The 18,646-nt window shown below is 43.2% G+C and overlaps 1 protein-coding gene across 1 annotated transcript in view; it reads right to left on the bottom strand.

Annotated features, from left to right (window-relative positions):
- The window catches only part of CRLS1 (cardiolipin synthase 1), a 103,598-nt gene extending 85,349 nt beyond the window's left edge, over nt 1–18,249 (bottom strand). The window contains exon 1 of the mRNA XM_086927686.1: nt 17,698–18,249. Within this exon, the coding sequence (XP_086783812.1) occupies nt 17,698–18,027 (330 nt within the window). The 5' untranslated portion in view covers nt 18,028–18,249. The remainder of the gene's footprint in view (nt 1–17,697) is intronic.
- Nucleotides 18,250–18,646: the final 397 nt, after the last annotated feature.

Raw genomic sequence — 18,646 nt, 5'->3', positions numbered from 1 at the left:
ATTTTTTTGGATTGTAGTTCATCAAGTTCACGTAAAACTACATCTTCAAATACTGAAATATCTGGCGGCAGTAAAACACTCTCTGGTAGGAATTTAGATTTATTTTTCAAACCACTGATGTTTACCGTTTCTTTAGCTTCTCTTTCTAGAAAAAAGGCCTGAAGTCTAATTTTTCTGAGAAAAGTTAATATTTCTCTTTTGGTTTCTATTGGGTTTTGTAGGTTTGTTGGTACAAACGATAGCCCCTTACTTAGGATTGCTGTCTCTATTTCCGTCGGAATGTATTCCGACAAATTGTAAATGGGCATCAAGTTTTTTTCTCTATTCGCATTTAACAGACTTAACGTCTGTAGGTTTTCTTCCTCGTCCTGAAAGGTTCCTCCTCTTGATTCTGGTATTGATCCTGTTGTGGGTACATCCCTTGTGGTTGTGGTATCCTCATTTGTTGGTTGTACCCTCTCCATCTGCCGCCCCCTCCCCTTGGTCGAAACCTGCCTCTGCCTAAAAAAGGAGGATAGGGTATAGGGTATTGGCCGTATGGGGCGTATGGATAAAAGCCACCGTATGCCCCTTGATCTGAGTCTGATGAACTTTCTGAAAAAGTGATAAATTTGTTTCTAGATCTACCTCTATATTGTAGGTTGAGGGCACTCGGATTATTGTTAACAAAGAAATCTTCTTTTAGATATGGGTATACCTCATCTAATTTAAAGTTCTTTATATCCTTGCCTACCTTAGTTATTTTTAGGTTCGTGTTGTATGTTGTAAATTCAACTATAGTTTTCTCTACAGCTTCCAACAATTGTTTAGAGTCTTTAATGGTAGTGTCCCCTAATATCTCTTTTTCCAAGTTTTCGATTTCCTTTAACTCTTCTTCATTTAATCTTAAAGCTGTTTCAACCGATAATACCATCCAATCAATGGAGCATTTTGTACCAACACCCCCAAACCTATTCAAATATGTTTTGTCCCCGATAAATATCACAGGGACATTTTTTACCTGTAGTCCTACAGGAATTGTTTTATCTGATGAAGATGGCCAGGTAGATTGTTTGTAAGAACCTAATCAAGTACCACTTATCCAATAGATCTAAGCGGACACACTTTTCATTTAGTAATTTTTACTTAGTCCTTCATTTTCAAAAATGGCTAATCAATTTAAGCCGAAAAATATTGCCATGGTACTGGCCACGCGTCTTACTTGTGTGATAAGATCCCTCGTTCACCCAGATCAATGCAGCTTTATGCTAGGTTGCTCCATCCACACACTATATTAGTTTGTGGCTGCACAATGCTCTTCTGTTGTCCAGCCACCTAGAGGTTCGCCAAACTCTTTTAGTGTATCGGGAAAATGCGAGGTTCCACATTGGGCCCTTGTTTCTGGGCTACGTATACTTTTCATATATTGATTAGCGGCTGGAGTTTGACTTGGTGGTGTTACTCTGGAGGCCTTCCTGATCAGGATGGAAACCAGGCAGAGATACCAATGTCGTCAGTGCTATTCACAATCGTGACTGAGGGTTTGATGGAATGGATCTGTATCAATGATTTAATACAGGGATTTGAAAGGGAGCCTGGATTGGCACACATGGTTTCTTTATATACACAGATGACTTCTTGTTCTTTCATAAACTAGAGGAGTCTGGTCCCACGGCCTACTACAGTACCTCCAATAATTTGGGAAACACATGGGCTTGAGCCCAAACTTGGCCAAGAGTAGGGTACACTCTACGAGACCGGAATGACTTGTCCTCAAATGGGCAACTGGCATGATGATTTCTTCGCAGGGGGTTCCCATACCAGGGGGCAGGGGCAGTTTCTCTATTAGGACTCAGGGGCAGTGCCCCTCTGAAATTCCTACACATTTACATAAAAACATATGAAATAGATAGATTTATTTAGAGATACGATCTTATCTCTAAATAAAGTTATCTATTTAAGTCTAGGCTGTTTGTTTCAGGCTGCTTGCCCTGCCTTGCTCTGACGCAGGCGACGGAAGCCAGGCAGTAAATCAACTTTCAGAACTGTGATGCAGGACGCAGGGCTTTCTGTTTTAAAGCCCTTCATTGCCACTGTGGTCATTCAAAGGTATAGATCCCATCCTTTTGTCATACGTGCAAGTGCATGCAAGCCGGTCTGATCTGGTGCCTTGTTCTCTGTAATGATAAGTGTTGACAAGCTAATCTTGTGTTATGTATATTGTGCTGAGGCCCTTCATCACACTAACCTCCCCCACTGTGACACTCAAGGCCCTCATTGCAGATTGCTGGCTCCTTTATAAGTGGCGCTGCTGTATTTGTTTGGCCGCAAAATGGATCCAAATAACCAGCCAGGTTCTTGTTCCCTTTCGAAGTTGATCCAAATATCCAAGTGAAGCAAGGCGAGAAATATGCATGACTTTAAAACTGAATATTTCTTCATGCCCCTAACTTAACACTGATGCCAAAAACATGGATTGACTTGTGAACAATGAATGTTAAAAACGTTAATGGAATGCATTTCAGCTATTTAGTTCCTCTTTTATTTCACATTGGTGGAACCGGCCCTTTTTGGCAGGTTCACCCCGAAACTTTTTGCTTTTTCCTAGCCTGTTTCTGTAACCTGGTGTTGGTGATTTTAGGTCTCTGTGCACTTTTTCAATGTGGTCCAGTGTAAAGTGCGTGCGCTCTCTGTGTGTGTGGTGAGAGTGACCTGCCCTCCCATAGGAATGCATGAGGAATATGTGTGACCATGGTAGTTCCTGATGTGTGGGGAGTGCAGGGTCGAGTTTGGTATGTGCGAACTCGTGAGATTGAATGCTGCGCAATGATGTATGCAGCATGATTGTGTCTAGTGTGGAAGTGGCACTTCTAGAAGTTGATTTACAAAAGGGGGTGGTGATGAACAGAGTGTCTGAATTGAGCAGACCACTCTTACCCAGTCCAAAGATCAGGGCTTGATCCATCACCGTTATTTATCTCACTGCCCCATCCCAGCTCAGAACCTGGTTATATGCAAATCAGTCTGTCCCTGGCCCAGTGCATCATGGGAACAGGGCAGACTAAACTACCCCTTGTTGTAAATACTTCTAGAAGTTGGCATGTTAGTGCAATTTGTGTCTGGCGTGCGATTGGCTGGAGCTGGCTGGTAAGCCTGGCTCCAGGGGTTAGGATGGGTCTGCCCCGGTGGTGAATGGAGAGATTAGCATGCTAATGTGAGGGAGGGGTACACCTAGGACCTGAATAGGGCTGGGTTTTTTCCTCCACAATGCTGGCTCCACCCCCTGTGGTGCGTCTGATGTCCCTAGCCTGGCCAGTGAAAGGAGTTCCCCATAACCAGCTGTAGCTGGTTCTCACATTGCCTGCACCCTGCTAGACAAAGGGATTTTTGTGTATAAAAAGAGGCTGTGACCCCTTGTAAAATGCTCTTGTTTCTGACTGGAATCTACTAGGGGCATGCTGCTGCTGGGGGTCAGGGGAAGGCTTGCCTCCCTGGGCCCTGCCCAGCCCCTGGACTGCTGATGTCCTGGACTCCTGAAACGACTTTTGCTGACCTTTGTGCTGGACTGGTGTTTTCCTAGCGCCTGGGAGCACTCTTAATTGTCCTCTAAGCGCCTGGAAGCGCTTTATCTTGCTATAGCGCTTGGGAGCGCTACATTCACCCCTCAAAGCGCCTGGAAGCACTTCATTTTGTCTTTAGCGCTTGGGAGCGCGTTCCTCACTTTGGCCGGTGCCCACCCGGCATCTTTTACCCCGTGTCTGAGAAGGAAATTCACCGCCGGCCCCAGGGATCGTGGAGAAGGCGCTGCGCCGCCTCCCCACCTAGGGCTGCGCTGCCATTGGCGGAGGCTCGGCTTCTGGGGCCGCGCTTTGATTGGCCGCCCCAGATGCCGAGAGACTAGCATGCAAAAGAGCCCCGGCCCGCTTGCCGGGAAGTCAGTAGTGAGAGGGAGCGAAGCAAGAAGCCGGAAGGAGGACGGGAGCCCACCCCGCCTCCACAGCCCAGCGCGTCCGGAGCAGAGCCGGAGACGAGACCCAGTGAGTGGCTGCAAATGAGAGGAGGGCGTTGGGGCACATTGCCGGTGCCCGCCCCTCCCCTCCAGTGCGGGGGCATTTTTATCGATTTCGAGCCTGCCAAGGCTCCACGATCCTGGGGGCATTTGTTGGTTGAGCCCTGAGAGGCTCCAAAGGAGGCATATTTCTTTTATCTAGAGCCCACGAGGCTCGAAGGGGCAGTTCTGTGAATCAGAGCCCACGAGGCTCAGCGGGCATTTTCCATTCGAGCCTAGAGAGGCTCCAACGAGGGGCAAGTTGGTCTCAGAGCCCACAAAGCTCACCCGGGCATTTTTGTTGTAGAGCCCACGAGAGGCTCGAGGGGGCAGGAGGGGGGGGGGGACTCCCATGGTTGGGGACACTGGTAGGTTGGTGAGCCCACAGGAGAGCCAGGAAGCACGCTGGTGCCAGGCTCGAGTTCTCAGCTGTCCAGCACTTAGTGGGCAGATGCTACATTTAGGCCCCCCCTGACTTTGGGACACAGGGAGTCCTAGCCCCAACAAGGCCAGTTGGCCTAGGGACAGTCACAGGTGGTGACTTATGTGAGTTCAGTGCAATTGTTCTTACACCGCTGAATGTATGTTTTTATGCATCATGTGTTTTCCTTCCCTGCACCTCTGAATGGGTTTTGATGCATCATGTGCCTTGTTCTTACACCGCTGAATGTATGTTTATGCATCATGTGTTTTCCTTCCCTACACCTCTGAATGTTGTGATGCATCATGTGTAATATGTTCTTGCTTACGCCCCTAAATGTGATTTATTCTTAGGAGGCAGAGTCTAATGTGTTTAGACTAGTGAGGAGATTGCCTACTGTATTCTTACTGGTTAGGCCTAAATGTGATTGCTGCGTAATGTGCTTTTCCTTTATGCTTGTGTTATACTTCTAAAATGTGCTCATGCTTAGAAGTTTGCTTCGCCTAGTATAGTTTATACTAGAGAGGTTATGTGTCCATGCATGATCTAGGCCTATGGTCATTAGTATAGCATAGTGTGTACCTACCCGTTACCAGTGGTTACTGGTTGTGGTCTATAATTGTTATTTTGTGTTACACTTATTCTATGTTCTAGAAGTGCTATTCCTGCTAAGTGTTGATTCTGACAGTGGCCCATGTGGCCCTGTCCTGGTGTAAATAATCCCTTGTGAATATTGCCAGTGCCAGTTGGCATAATGTATATTGTGTGATTACTACCTAATGTGTTTTGACAATACAATAGTTATTTTTATATAACCTTGTGTGGAGTTCCTTTGGTGGCGTGCCTAGGATGTTTTTGCTGTTGTGTGCGTGCGCAAATGCTTTACACATTGCTTCCGTCCGGGATAAGCCTGTCTGCTCGTGCCAAGCTACCAAGAGGGTGAGCAGGGGTTATCTTGGCGTGTGACTCCCTTGCACTGACTAGAATGATGGTTTCTGCCTGGCTTTGGCGTAAGCCTTAGCCAACCAGAAATCCCAGTTCTAACACACATGCTTTACTTGATCTTGCATTCCCCATAGAGTTAGCTATTTTATAATTTTGTTGTTTATCAATTTTTTTTCTCTGCATACTTTGAGGCTTTAGCCATGCCAGGTGTTTAAAAGGGTCTTTGATTGAGTGCACAGGCTGAAGCCAAACAAAGTGGGTGCCAGTGGGTTGGCCTCTCTAATTAGCACACAGAACAAAGTTTATGTATTCCATTTGCAACTGAAATTCTGTGGATGGGGTTGTGAAGGTACACAGATGTCAAAATATTTGCATGGCAAAAGTAAGAGAAATAAAGTGCTTATATTTGAGGAACTGCAGTGCATGTTTGGAGGTGGTGAAGTGACAGATGCGAGGAGGTGCATTCTGAGAAGAGTGTAAAGAGAATGCTGAAGAGGGAAGAGACAGGGTTGAAGATGTGCAGATCAAAATATGGAGAAAAAAAGAAGATACATATCTAACATAACTGAAGGCTAAAACTCCTTCCACATGCCTCAATGCTAGTTAATTCACAGACTCACAGTTTCATAATTGAAACATTTCCAATGTTATTTATTTATAACAAAATTGTTGTTACTCATTTGTCTTAAACAGCTAACACCCATTGACAAATCCAATCGTACTAACAGGTTTTAGGTGTATGTCAGTTGTTGTGTCATATCTCTGGATACAATTACTTCTCAGAGAGAAACAAAAATACCGGTCAGGTGGTACACTATGGGAATCACAGAAATGTATTTGACATGTTCCTTTATAGAGAGCCCCTACATTTTTCATCCCACCTGTCAGCGCATATTTCAATATGACTGGTTGCAGCCAGCAGCTGTGGGTGCTTCAAAAGGTCTGGTTAGAGCATATTTCCCTATGTTAATGCTGTATGCAGTGCAAGACACTGGGCAAGCATACATTTTAAAAGTCTAAATTGGTCATGCTGTACAATTTCCACATTACAGTAACTGCTGGACATATTAATGCAGGAAGATATTGGGCAGTTTTTAATGTGTTTCATATTTCAAGACTATACGTTCCCACTGCTTTATAATCCTTGCTTTATCGCTATATTCATTTGCTTTAAAATGCACCATTTGCCATTTTTTTTTCATTTCTTTCTCAGGAGAGGGACTCACTCTGGATCCCAAGTTCGTCCATTGAACTTGTTCACATTGCACGGTATATAAAAGTCATGTCCAATATTTATGATTCACCACACTCAAATGTCACCAGACGCCACTGCCTTGGGGGTCTATAGCGCCTCTTATGACTTCCCGTTGGTGCAGTTGCAGAGTGACATTAACTTTTGGTCCCCTCTTCCACTATCATTGAAGGTATGAGCCACCATCTTCAAAATGGTCTTATTTCCCAGGTTGCTGTACCAGCTACAGAACTACCCATATGGCATTCGGTTCTTTTTTTGTGTGTGTTGATGCAATGGTGCACTCCTTCCTCTGAATGTTGGAGGGCCCCATGTATTGCCTTGACAAAAGCTACTAATCACCCTCTGTGATATGTTATCATGAAACTCAGTTCCTTGTATAGTGGGGAGGGTTGGAGGGGGGCGAGGGAAGGTCACACTTATCCCCTGCTACAATCACGGTCATTAATTTATGGCAAGGGGAACTAGGGGACACATGGTGACTGGACCGCCACACCTGTGAAACACCACTTTCAGTGGGAACAGCCCTTGGAGACGTTAGCACCATTACAGATTTCCATAGCTGGGATGTAATTGGCATATCTAAACTTGGATGTCATGACTCGTAATGGCATGAGCTCCTTCGCACACCTCTCATACATATACAAGCACAAAACATACATACTAAATGCCAGATCTCCCCGACTTTAACACACTTGTGCCTAAACTAGTATTCAGCGACATGTGCACGTGTAATATATCACAGTTATACTGCTCCTTAGTGATGGACATCCCAAACTGATTGGATATCCTTCGGCTCGAATGGGTGATGGACACTGGGGCACTCACAGATGAGGCCTGGAAGGCAGCCAGGATGCCAGTGCATAAGGCGACTACTGTAACTATCAGATGATCAGCTGAAGTTATTGCACAGAATTTCTGTCACCCTTCACAGGATGTGGCTCTCCTGACTGCCTCGGGTGTGGGGCTCTACTGGTGCATACAATGGTGGTTTGTCCTAGGATACATACAGCCACTTTGGGACAGGGTACTGGGCACACTGATGGAGGTAAACAATTGTCAGGGAACATAGTACTCAAAACTACTGCTCCTTCACATACTCTTAGACCCTGAAACAAATTGCTTTAAACTTTGGCGGATACATCACAATGCACAATATTAAGCAGAAATGGTGGAATAAGGGACCTCCTACCAACGAAAGCTGGGCATGATAGAAGAGACCACAGTATGATACATGAGATTCCAATCTACTGACCACACGGCTACCTGAAGAAACATGAGAAGGTCAAAGGAGACTGTATGGACTATCTGTGAATAGTCAGATCACTGAATATCAGTGCAGCGCTTCAGATTTGCCATTTTCATGTTGGGCTCGGTTGCTGCGGGAAGATAAACAGAATACTACAAGTGTCATGTTGTGTACACCGAGGATAAGAAATGAAAGTTGATACACATATTGCATTCTGCAATTGTTGATCATGTTAAAAGAAATTGTTTTATTTTTTGGAAAAGGTTGCATTTCATTCATCGCTTTCTTTTATAGGCAGGGGATGGTAATGGATGAGGATCCTCACAATATGTCAAAGACAACCTCCCTCCCGAACTCTATTTCTTTGCTCAATTTCGGGTTACTACTCTGAGTAACTACTCCATTATCTGAGACATAAGCAGTTATTTTATCAAAACATTTTTATTATTTGCTTATAAATAATTTTTTTTCAAATTATTTCATTATTAGTGTACAAAAAACATACATATTATACACACTTTCTTTTCCATTTTTTCTTGTTTAGACTTCTTTTTTACAGATGCAAATATCATAACAGTCTTTGCACATCAAAAGTAATATTTCTTGGAAATGTGTTTTTTTCTAAGACATTACTTTTGATGTGCAAAGATGTTATGATATTTGCATCTGTACAAAAGAAGTTTAAACAAAAAAATGGAAGAGAAATTGTGTATAATACGTATGGTTTTTAATGTTTTTGGGACACTAATAATGAAATAATTTGAAAGAAAATAATTTAAAAGAAAATAATAAAAATGTTTGGATAAAATAACACTGCGTATGTCTCAGATAATAGAGTAGTAACTCAGAGGAGCTGTTGAAGCCCTAAAAGAGCAAAGAAATAGAGGTCAGGTGGGAGGTTGTCTTTGACATATTGTTTGTTTTTTTTGTCCCCCCCCCTTCCTCCTAGACCTTATATGGAACATTTAGAGGGGGTCCCTTTTTTGTAGGAGTACTGATCCTCAGACATAATTTGATTGAACCCTCTGTAGATTAAATAAGGATTTTCCTACTGGAATAAAGAACGTACAATCAGCCCATTTTGTAAGTTCTCTTCAAAGTATTACTTAAGAATCTCTCTCTAAGTCTCTGAAAGTGAATAAATGAGACCAAACCGTTCAAAAGCGCCTGCTTCAATAGGTTTAGTGAAATCATAGAACAGGTGCAAGGGAAGAGAAATAACCAAAAACTGTAGCAAGTAAATGATACTGGAGAGGTATTGAAAAGAGATTAGCCACCATTAGATTTGAAGCAGCCATGGATTCTTTCAGTTATTTTATAAAAAGAACAGTAACTTCTGAAGCATACCAATGACCATGACAAAACTGTGATAATTATATTGTTCTGTTGGCCCAATTGACATAAGCTTTATGCCTCTTCCGCCAAAGAATTCCTGGAATTCCAAAACATGATTGCGGGATTGACCTTGAAGAGAAGCAATGGAATTAGGTACATGCACCAAGGACACCAGCAATGCCAGGCTCCGGTCAATGCAGTTACATTTCATGCACAGTACATAAGTCACACTGGCAATGCTGCACAAGAGGGACTCCTGCAACTCCTCATAATGGTCAAAAAACTGATGCTATGTACTTCCGCCTGACATGAGAATGCCCATTGATACACGTACATTGGCCACAAGTTTTGATTTATCATGAAGGGCTCCGGCTAAAGTTGGAAAACAGTCTACAAATGTGTGTTGGGTATGCGTATGTATTCACTTTACGCTATTGCGGGTGCGAAGACAACTGGCTATACACTGGCTAAAGCTACGAGCCGTCAATGTGACTAGATGGAAAAAGAATGTAGGAGAATGGTGTGTACCAGAAGAGAGTAGAATGAAATTGACAAAATTAGTAACTTTGCGAAATTAGTGGACTTGTGACAATCACTCACTAAAAGTTACAATTTCCATCACATAAGCACCCACCTTAAGCAGCACACAGATATTAGTGTTAAGAGTGTAAATAGAATATGACAAAAAGCACGCTCAATAGCCAGATGAATATAGGATAATTTAACAGGAAGGAGACTGACATGTTGTGAAATTAATATCAAAAGTGTGAATAACTTGATTGTACGTGAACCTTATCCCCCCCCCCCCCCCCCCCCCCCGACATGAAAGTGGTATGCATTTCCAGGTAAATTAAACAAGTAACGGTGCATGTGCCAAGAAGCTAAGACACTGGAATAGATTTTGCATTCAAAACGATTGCTAACTGTTTTCATGTGTACACTGTTTTAATCCGTCTCAAAATCAATAAAACTGTTTGAAAGAAAGAACACCTAATAGGAAGCAGCATCCAGGATAATTTTGTTTTTCAGTTGAAGGACAATAAACCAAACAGAACATACTGAGAAGTACTTTGTCCATTTCTGTGATTTTTTTTCCTGAAAGGAATTACTTTATTCATTCTTAAACCTAACAAGCGCACAGAAGGCAGTGTGGTGGCACTAATGTGGAATTCGTACTGAGAGCATAGACAAAATAAAGTAGTTCTCAAATCAAAGAAGACTAAAAAGAAAACACCGAGAGGTCAGGCCATTTGCAGATATTATGAACTTATACGAACTAACTCTGGTCGATTTAGCATTGCCCATGTTCAAGAGCCCGAGGACCCATCTCATTTATCAGTAGAACAGCATAGAATAGTAGAACAGGATAGAAACAAGCATTGGCAAAACAGCTCTTGCATAGCATAAAAGGTGGGTGGGAGGGAAAAAAGTAACAGACAAGAACGACTGGGAAAAAAAGAAAGAAAAATAGTACCTCAATCACCTCAATCTCAGGTGTGGCTCACTGGTTAGAGGCGGCAGACCCGAGTGCAGAGAACGGCCCGGGACCAGGGTTCGATTCCCGACGCGGCAGGGTCTTGGACCAGGATCAGCGGACTGATAATTCTCGCATCGGTGCCTACTCCGACCAGGGATCACACTCGGCAACTCTGGGCATTAGCTTGCCTCATCTCCACAACGGCCCCACACAAACGCCGGGGATGCCTGGTTTCACCTTGGAGACCCCCAGGAGGGACTATCTCACAGGGAAAGCCAGGACGGGTTCCCCAGCGGTCTATAGCGCTACGAGGCCTCCGGGTAGCAGTGCGCTTTACAAGACACAACAACAACAACAACAACAATCTATCAGCGGAAGGACCCTAATCAAGATGCAGCAATCAATATTTGGTCTGTGCTCCACACGAAAGAGGAAGTGAGGCTGGCATGCACTGGTCAATTAGGAGGTAGCAAATTAGAGTGACAATGAAGCCAACAAATGGTAAGCAATGGGAAGGCTTCAACCTCCTTGCCGAATACAATATCGCTCGCAAGCACCAGCACATGAGTGTCATCTTAGGCAGGACCTAAGCAGGGGAATAGGGAGATGGTGAACTTAAGGGCAAGTGAGAACTCACAGGGCCATGCCTTTTCACAGTCTTTCTGCCTATCTTCAACTCTCAGAGAGACAATACGGCAAATTCCTTTCAAGTGGTGAATGATGTGTGTGAAATAATGACAAGGGAGACCGGAAAAAAGTGAAAGAGGAAAAAATAGAACATTAAGGAAGCTCAAAATATTTTAATGCCAGATGTAATGTACATCAAAGTAAGAACCTGTAATACATTGGAAGCAACATTTCCGTTTGCATGATTAAAAATTAGAAAAATATCACAAAAGGGCAGAGCCCATGGAGTTTGTTATGCAATGCCTTGATTAAATATAAACAAAAGTGAGTAATACAACAGAAGCGCCATTTCTATTTGCATTATGCAAAAGTAACAGAACAATATCACAAGGGGCAATGCCCATAGAGCTTGCGGCAGGAACACCGAATATTCAAAAGAGAGGGCAAGAAGAGTCAGAGGAGGTAAATTTACATAATTTGGAGAAATTGGCGAGGGCCAAGTTGACCTTTTATTTAGGGAGTTGGGAAGGTCTGGATACAGAGCCATAGCAAAGAGGATAAGAAGGACAAATACAATATAATTTACAGCAGAGTTGTCAAATCCTCAAGTCATGTTCGTATGCTCCCAGTGCGTAGAGGATCTACTTGAGTTCTTCTTTGCTGAGGAGTTTGCTTACACTGATAATGGTCCACCTGATGTCATCCTTGGTATGTCAAGCGGCCATAAAATGTTTAACAAGTGGGGCATTGGGTATTTTGCAGCGTAGACGGCTGCGCTGCTGGCTGGATGCTGTCCGACCAGATTGATCATCGACATGCTGTCTCTGATACAGCAGTCTGTAACTGGGACAAAATCTTTAATAAAGAAATCTACGTATTGCCCTAGTGGTTCTAAAAAGATCCACAACCAGAAACTATTGGTCGAACAGGGGGATTTTCATGGTTTTTGTGGATTTTTGGTAATGTATAAATGACAGGTGTACATGGCGACATTCGGTGCAGACAGCGAACCTGGGTGTCATGTTTAACAGCAATCTTACCCTGGAGACGCAGGTTTCAAAGATAGTGGCTGGCTGTTTGGCCATTATTAGATTGCTTAGGAAAATCTTTCCTCTGCTGCCGTCCTCTGCCCGGGTAGAGGTGGTGCGTTGCACCGTGCTCAGTAGGTTAGACTACTGTAATTCTCTGTTGTTGGCGTCCCCAAACTACCTTATGGATAGAACCCAGAGAATTCAGTCTGCGGCGGCAAAATTAGCCCTGGGGTGGCCCACAAGATCATCCTCTTCTAGGGCTCTCGCTCAGCTGCACTGGCTCCCGGTGAGACAGAGAGTCCAATTCAAGTCTCTGTGCCTGGTCTTTAAAGCCCTCCATGGGTCGGGCCCTCCTCGTTTGCAAAGGAAGTTCGTGTGGCATGCGCCGGCCCGTAACCTTCGATCCTCCTCGGCTAGATTGGTGACACTACCTAGGTTTAAGAAAGCCAAAGCAGGAGGAAGATCGTTTGGTGTGGCCGCAGCGAAACTGTGGAATGCCCTTCCGGTCGAGCTTAGACACACCCCTGACCTCCTATTTAGGAGGAGCTTAAAAACATGGCTACTCCCGAAGCTCTAGCTTGTCATTAGTTTGGCGCCCCTCCGTTACGAGTCTGCCAGCGCCAGGATGCCTTTTTAAGGGATAGCGTGCTTTAGAAATGAAATAAATAAGACATTCATTTTTTCTCAGGGACTCTTGCTCTCTTGCCTCATTAGTAACTTGGAGAATAAGATGTTGGATTTCTCTGGTGGGGGTTAGTGAGTAATTTGCAGTAATGATCTGTATTGGACAGTTGTCTCAGTATTTTGTTTGTGTACAGGTCTTTCTCTTGAATGACTATGCCACCCCATTTATCAGCAGGTTTAATAATAACGGTTTGGCAGGCCTTGAGGTCAGTATGGGTGGATTTCTCTTCCAGTGATACATTGTACGCGATGAAACGACGGGTAGTCTCCAGTTGTGAGACATAGTTGAGGACCATCTCCTCAAAGGTCCATACCTCGCCTGGAATCATGTTGGAGAATGGTGAGAAGGTGGATGGGGGACATAGCGGAGTGTTGGTGGTGTTACCTGGTGTGGGGTTGAGGAGGAAATAAGTATGTACTAGGCAGCACATAGTGCGCAAGGCGAGGACAGGAATGCACCATACGCTTAATGTGGCATCTTCCTGACCACTACCTTTCATGCAATGCAGCAAATAGTCTTGCTGTGCTGCATTGCGTTACATTTTATAAATTTTCCACTAAGTGTGCATAATCGGTGTACGTTCCCTATACTGATGAGTACTGTTAGCACCCAGCATGTGCTATGCTTACTTCATGCATACACTGTACATCTTTGGTACACACACTTTGTGCGCTGCTCATGTACCAGGGGGTTGAGCTGAGTAGGAATGATAAATTGAGAGAGGGGGAAGAGGAACTGGTTAGAAAGAAGCTCACAATTGGCAGTTTTAAAAAGGCATGTATTTAAGGTAACTTGCTTTTTTTAGATACTTTGAGTAACTTGCACTGTTGAACTCACAAATAGAAAGTAAGTTGCACTGTTTTGTCTCAGAAATGGAAAACTTGTTTACAGTTCGAATCCCTAACAGGAATTAATACATTCAGTTTCGTTTAGTAATTGAAAGGACTATGCAACTTTTCTACAGTAATAACAAACATGAATATGCTCTGGTCTATTAACTACTAGAGATGAATGCACAGGATTCATTCAATACTTAAAAGAATCATGCAATGTTCAATTCAGTAGAGGAGAAGATAGATCCACTCAATGCTCTTTGGCAACTGGATAGAATGAATTGACACCATTTCACTTACTAAAGAAAAGCAGTAAAAACTGCTCTGTTCAGCATGTTAAATAAATATGAACCATGTCATTCTACAATTGAAAGATAAGCAACTGGTTTAGCGCCTTAATAAGAAACATTGGTTCATGGCTATTCAATAATGTAAAAGGAATTCCAAGGAGCCGCCTGTGGCTGCCTCGATCTCTCCCTGGTGCAAATGCTGAAGAAAGTGCTGTAAGACAAGTATTTGAAATTCTCAAAGAAAATACTCTTTACTGGCTAACCATAGATCGTTGATGTCTCAGTACTCACCCACACGTTCTCTAAGGTCCAGTCAATTGAGACTGGCCGTAGTTTCTAAAATCAGGAAATCCTGCCAATTAGGCCAAGCTTTTTCTTATCTTTGACCAAGACTTTGAAACAATCTGCCTACAACATTTAAAGAATGAGATTCTTTCCTGGCGCTAGGAAACTCCGTTTAGTGATTACATGCTAGAGTGACCCCTTTACCATCAGGGACATCATAAGGTTTTTGGGGGCCTTGGGCCAAACGTACTTTGGGGGCCCCTTCAGATCAGCTTTGAATTTATGATCTAATTTCAGCTCTTTCATGCCTTCTTTGGCCAGGTCACTGAGAGTGCACAGACACACTCTCCAAATGCTAAATGTTTTTACATCCAATATTTATGGACGTGTTTTCAATACTGTAACACAGCAGCATCTCACTAACATCCCAGCAAATAATCTCTGGGACACCTCCCATTTCTCATATGTGAGGTTCTGTTTTGATCTAAAATAAACTTTTTTTCTGGATGTTACATAAACACAACATTTTTCAGCAAAATTTCTGTAATAGACTCTCAAATATCACCCACATTAAAAATAAAATGAAAGGAAAACGGTATTTAAAAAATCTGTTTAAGAATCATTCAAGGCCATTAGGTCAATCTCTGCAGAACAGAGCTGGCTCTTTGGGGTGGGGGAAGGAGGGGGGCTTAAAGGTTGGGGTCCTGGGCCAGAGCCCCCATTGCCCATGCCTTAAAACGTGTCTGTTTACCATGTGAACTTAGCGCTGGGAAATCTTTTTTTTAGGTAGCCATGCGCTTTACAAAAACACATAGTATTAATAATATTACTCTTCAAGCTGGTCTATTAATATTTTATTGACTCGTAAAATCCTACTCCTTTAAAATGTTCTATTTTTGCCAAGGACAGTACATCATCCAAAGCAGTTTTCATGCAGTGGCTTGATTAATCACCCACAAAAGAAGTTTGAGCACATTTCCCGATACCTTTAGACTTGCCCGCCTGTTTTTTTGCAGTCTCTCATATGTCCTGCTTTCCCACTCGAATCTTCTCCCAACCCTCCAGCTCATCCACTATAGAGGGAATAATGACAACTACAATTGGCTGCTGGGTCACTCCATTTTATTTTATTTTTAAATCCCTTTGGTGCACTTTATTTTATATTTTTGTAATTTACAATTCAAGATGTTAGTCCACAATCATGAATGGTAAATTAGAGCAAAAACTCAAAATGGTTGCTACGTCATAATGCATACACATGCATGCTTAGTGACATTAGGGCTGCAGGAGCATCATGACGCACAAGTGGATGACATGCGTTCAGTTTTGGCAAATGCTAGTCAGCAATAGTAATAACTATTTCTTTCTTTTTGTCATAGCTAAAAGAGGTAAAAATTAAGGCATGTTCAGTGCCCAAGCTTGTGTATAACAACTTGTGTTTAGGCTTGTCGTTAGCCAAGACATTTTAATGTTAGTGAAATTCTTATGCATAATTTTTAGCTCCGGCATTATCCAAGACTTTAAGAGGTTGGTAACATTATACAAATAATATACTTCTTTAAAGAGGTATGCAGCCTGCCTTCTTCATCGACTGATAAGTGAACCAGAAAAGGCTTGGGTCCAGTCACTACCTGGCCTGGACCACTATAATTTAAGAAACAGGAAAATGACCAGAAAGGTTGTTGAACAGTTATTTTGCAATACCTAGCCAATAAATAGTAAGTATGCACAATATATTTCGTATAACTATAATTTCAGAACATTCTACATGAACACATCATTTCGTCATGTCCTCAAAAGAAAAAGAAATGTACTCCCCTATGGTGAAACGACCCCATTAACATTGAGCGGTCTTCAGCCCAGTAAACAGGCAGGAACTTTTGAATTAGGCCATGTCCGCCTGTTCTTTCATATGTTACACAAGGACTGGTACCCTCTAATGATTTTTGGAGGCAATTGACATTTCACAAGGTGTTCATGTTTTGTATATGTGTTTATTGAATATTTTGTGTTATGATTTATATGTATTTTGGTGATAAATGTGTCACATCTTTGGCTCTCTTGAGGACATGACGAAATGTGTTCATGTAGAATGTTCTGAAATTATAAAGTTATTCGAAAAAAATTGTGCATACGTACTATTTATTGGCTAGGTATTGCAAAATAACTGTTTAACAACCTATCTGGTCATTTTCCTGTTTCTTTATCAATTGGGCTGTCGTGTCATTCACAATGTTTTCTTCTGCCCACTACAGTATGCAGCATGGAGCCATGGCTCATCCCACTTCACTGCTGGCTAACTTCTTGAGATTGAAGGCATTCTGATATTTCACAAGAGACAGACCCCCATACAAAGTAGCTCCCAAGGGCTACTATATCTATAGGTGCCTTTTGTTTAAATATTGGCAGATTCCCTAAAGCTCCCCACAACATTTCATGAAAACCATGGCAAACAAAACAAGGTACTAACAAAGCCAAAAGCAAGACACACTGGCTTTACCAGTACTTGTTTACTATAGCACTTCCCTTACCCTTCATCAACATCTAAGCACAGCAAATAACACGAGTTACTATTACTCAATTGACTGACCCCGAGTATGGACGGAGGATTTAAACTCGTTACCTGTAGATCGCCACTTAGCACACAGAAAAGAATTTAACTGGAGTTATCCTGTGGTCACATCTGTATGCTACACATGAATTGAGTGCTGCTACTATATACTGTGGTGTTATTTACCTTCCATTGCATCTAAGCTTATTACTCTAATAATTAATGTATGCCTGGTCTCCCATTGGTAGCAAAGGTTTCAGAAAGAATTACAGGGTGGCGAAAGCGCACGCAAAAAAACCTCAAAGAAATATGTTTATTTCATGTGTGCAATGTCTTAGCTGTCTTTTTTTTTACTCCTTCGTAATTTAGTATGGCATGTGCGAAAAGAGCGATCACTAAATTATGTATTTATATGTGCACTCAGCACTATGTAATGCTACCTGTGCAACGCATGGTCTATGATACAGGCGACCCTTTGAGGGGGACGTGTAATTTCGCCAAAACAAAAACAATGTGCTATTTATTATGTTGCAAGATTTTAGTCTGTCTCCCATATGCACGTGTCCTTCAATGTGTTAATGAAGTGATACGACTTTGATACATATATATTCTGTGACATATAGAATGCTCGTATAGCGTGATCAGCGTGTGCTCTTGAAACACCTGGGCAGTGTACTAGGACTTCGTACCAGTTCGGAGTGTCCGCTGGAGTCGCTCCCGGAGGGAGGCGCTCTGCTTTCAGCCTCTCCTTTAGCGTGGGGAGCTGTGTTCTTTGCTGTACTTCTGACGCGGCTCTGGCTTTCCGGACAAGGCTCGCTTGAGCAGAGGCGCCACTGCAGGCTACGGTGCCATGGGACTGTAGGGCAGAGGGCACCGCACAGCAAAGGCGACCCTGCTGCCAAGGGTGGGCGCCACGTCCCTTCCGTTCCCAAGGCAGCGCCTCTCCGCCGCCGAGGTCCACTCGCTGCTCTCTTCACGCACTGTACCGTCGCCCACCAGCCCCTACCTGCAGCCAGCATTGTGCCCACGCCTGGCAGGCCGACTGGGTGACCGCCACTACCACATGCAGCCCAGAGTCTCCATGATGGGGTCTGACACGCCCCTTCAGTGCTCTGAGTTATTGCACGCCTGGGGCGGGTACTTTACCGCACCCGGTTCAGAGTACTCATGCAAAGACTACAGCGGGTCGGAAATAGTTTACGCGTCCCGTTGTGGTAAACCTGACGGCCATCTTTGAATGTGGGGATCCTATTTCCCTGAATATTGACTGTAAGACTCTCCCGGTTCTGACCCGGAGATGAAAGTTTTGACGCTTTTCAACGTGTGTTGCTTTTTATTATGTCCTCATTCCAGTGCAAGTTAATGAGCGACATCTTTGTTTCCGTAGATGCAGTGTCCGCAAGTTTACTGATGTAGCATATTGGTCACTTGGGGACGGGGTCTTCCTGGAATGTCGATCCAATAACCCATTGGTTGCTAAATGCATAAAACGTGTGGGAACTATCATCCTGAGTACAGTTGGAGCGGGGTCAGTGAACGAGGACCTGAGTTGTGAAATATTTATTTGGTATCCCAGGTAAAATGTTTTCACCCATGCAGTTGGATTATCTTCGAAACCCTGCCATATTTGGACAATCC

Source organism: Lissotriton vulgaris, chromosome 6, assembly GCF_964263255.1.
Source record: "Lissotriton vulgaris chromosome 6, aLisVul1.2, whole genome shotgun sequence".
In the NCBI taxonomy this organism is placed as follows: domain Eukaryota; kingdom Metazoa; phylum Chordata; class Amphibia; order Caudata; family Salamandridae; genus Lissotriton; species Lissotriton vulgaris.
This window is presented reverse-complemented; position numbering and strand designations above follow the sequence as displayed.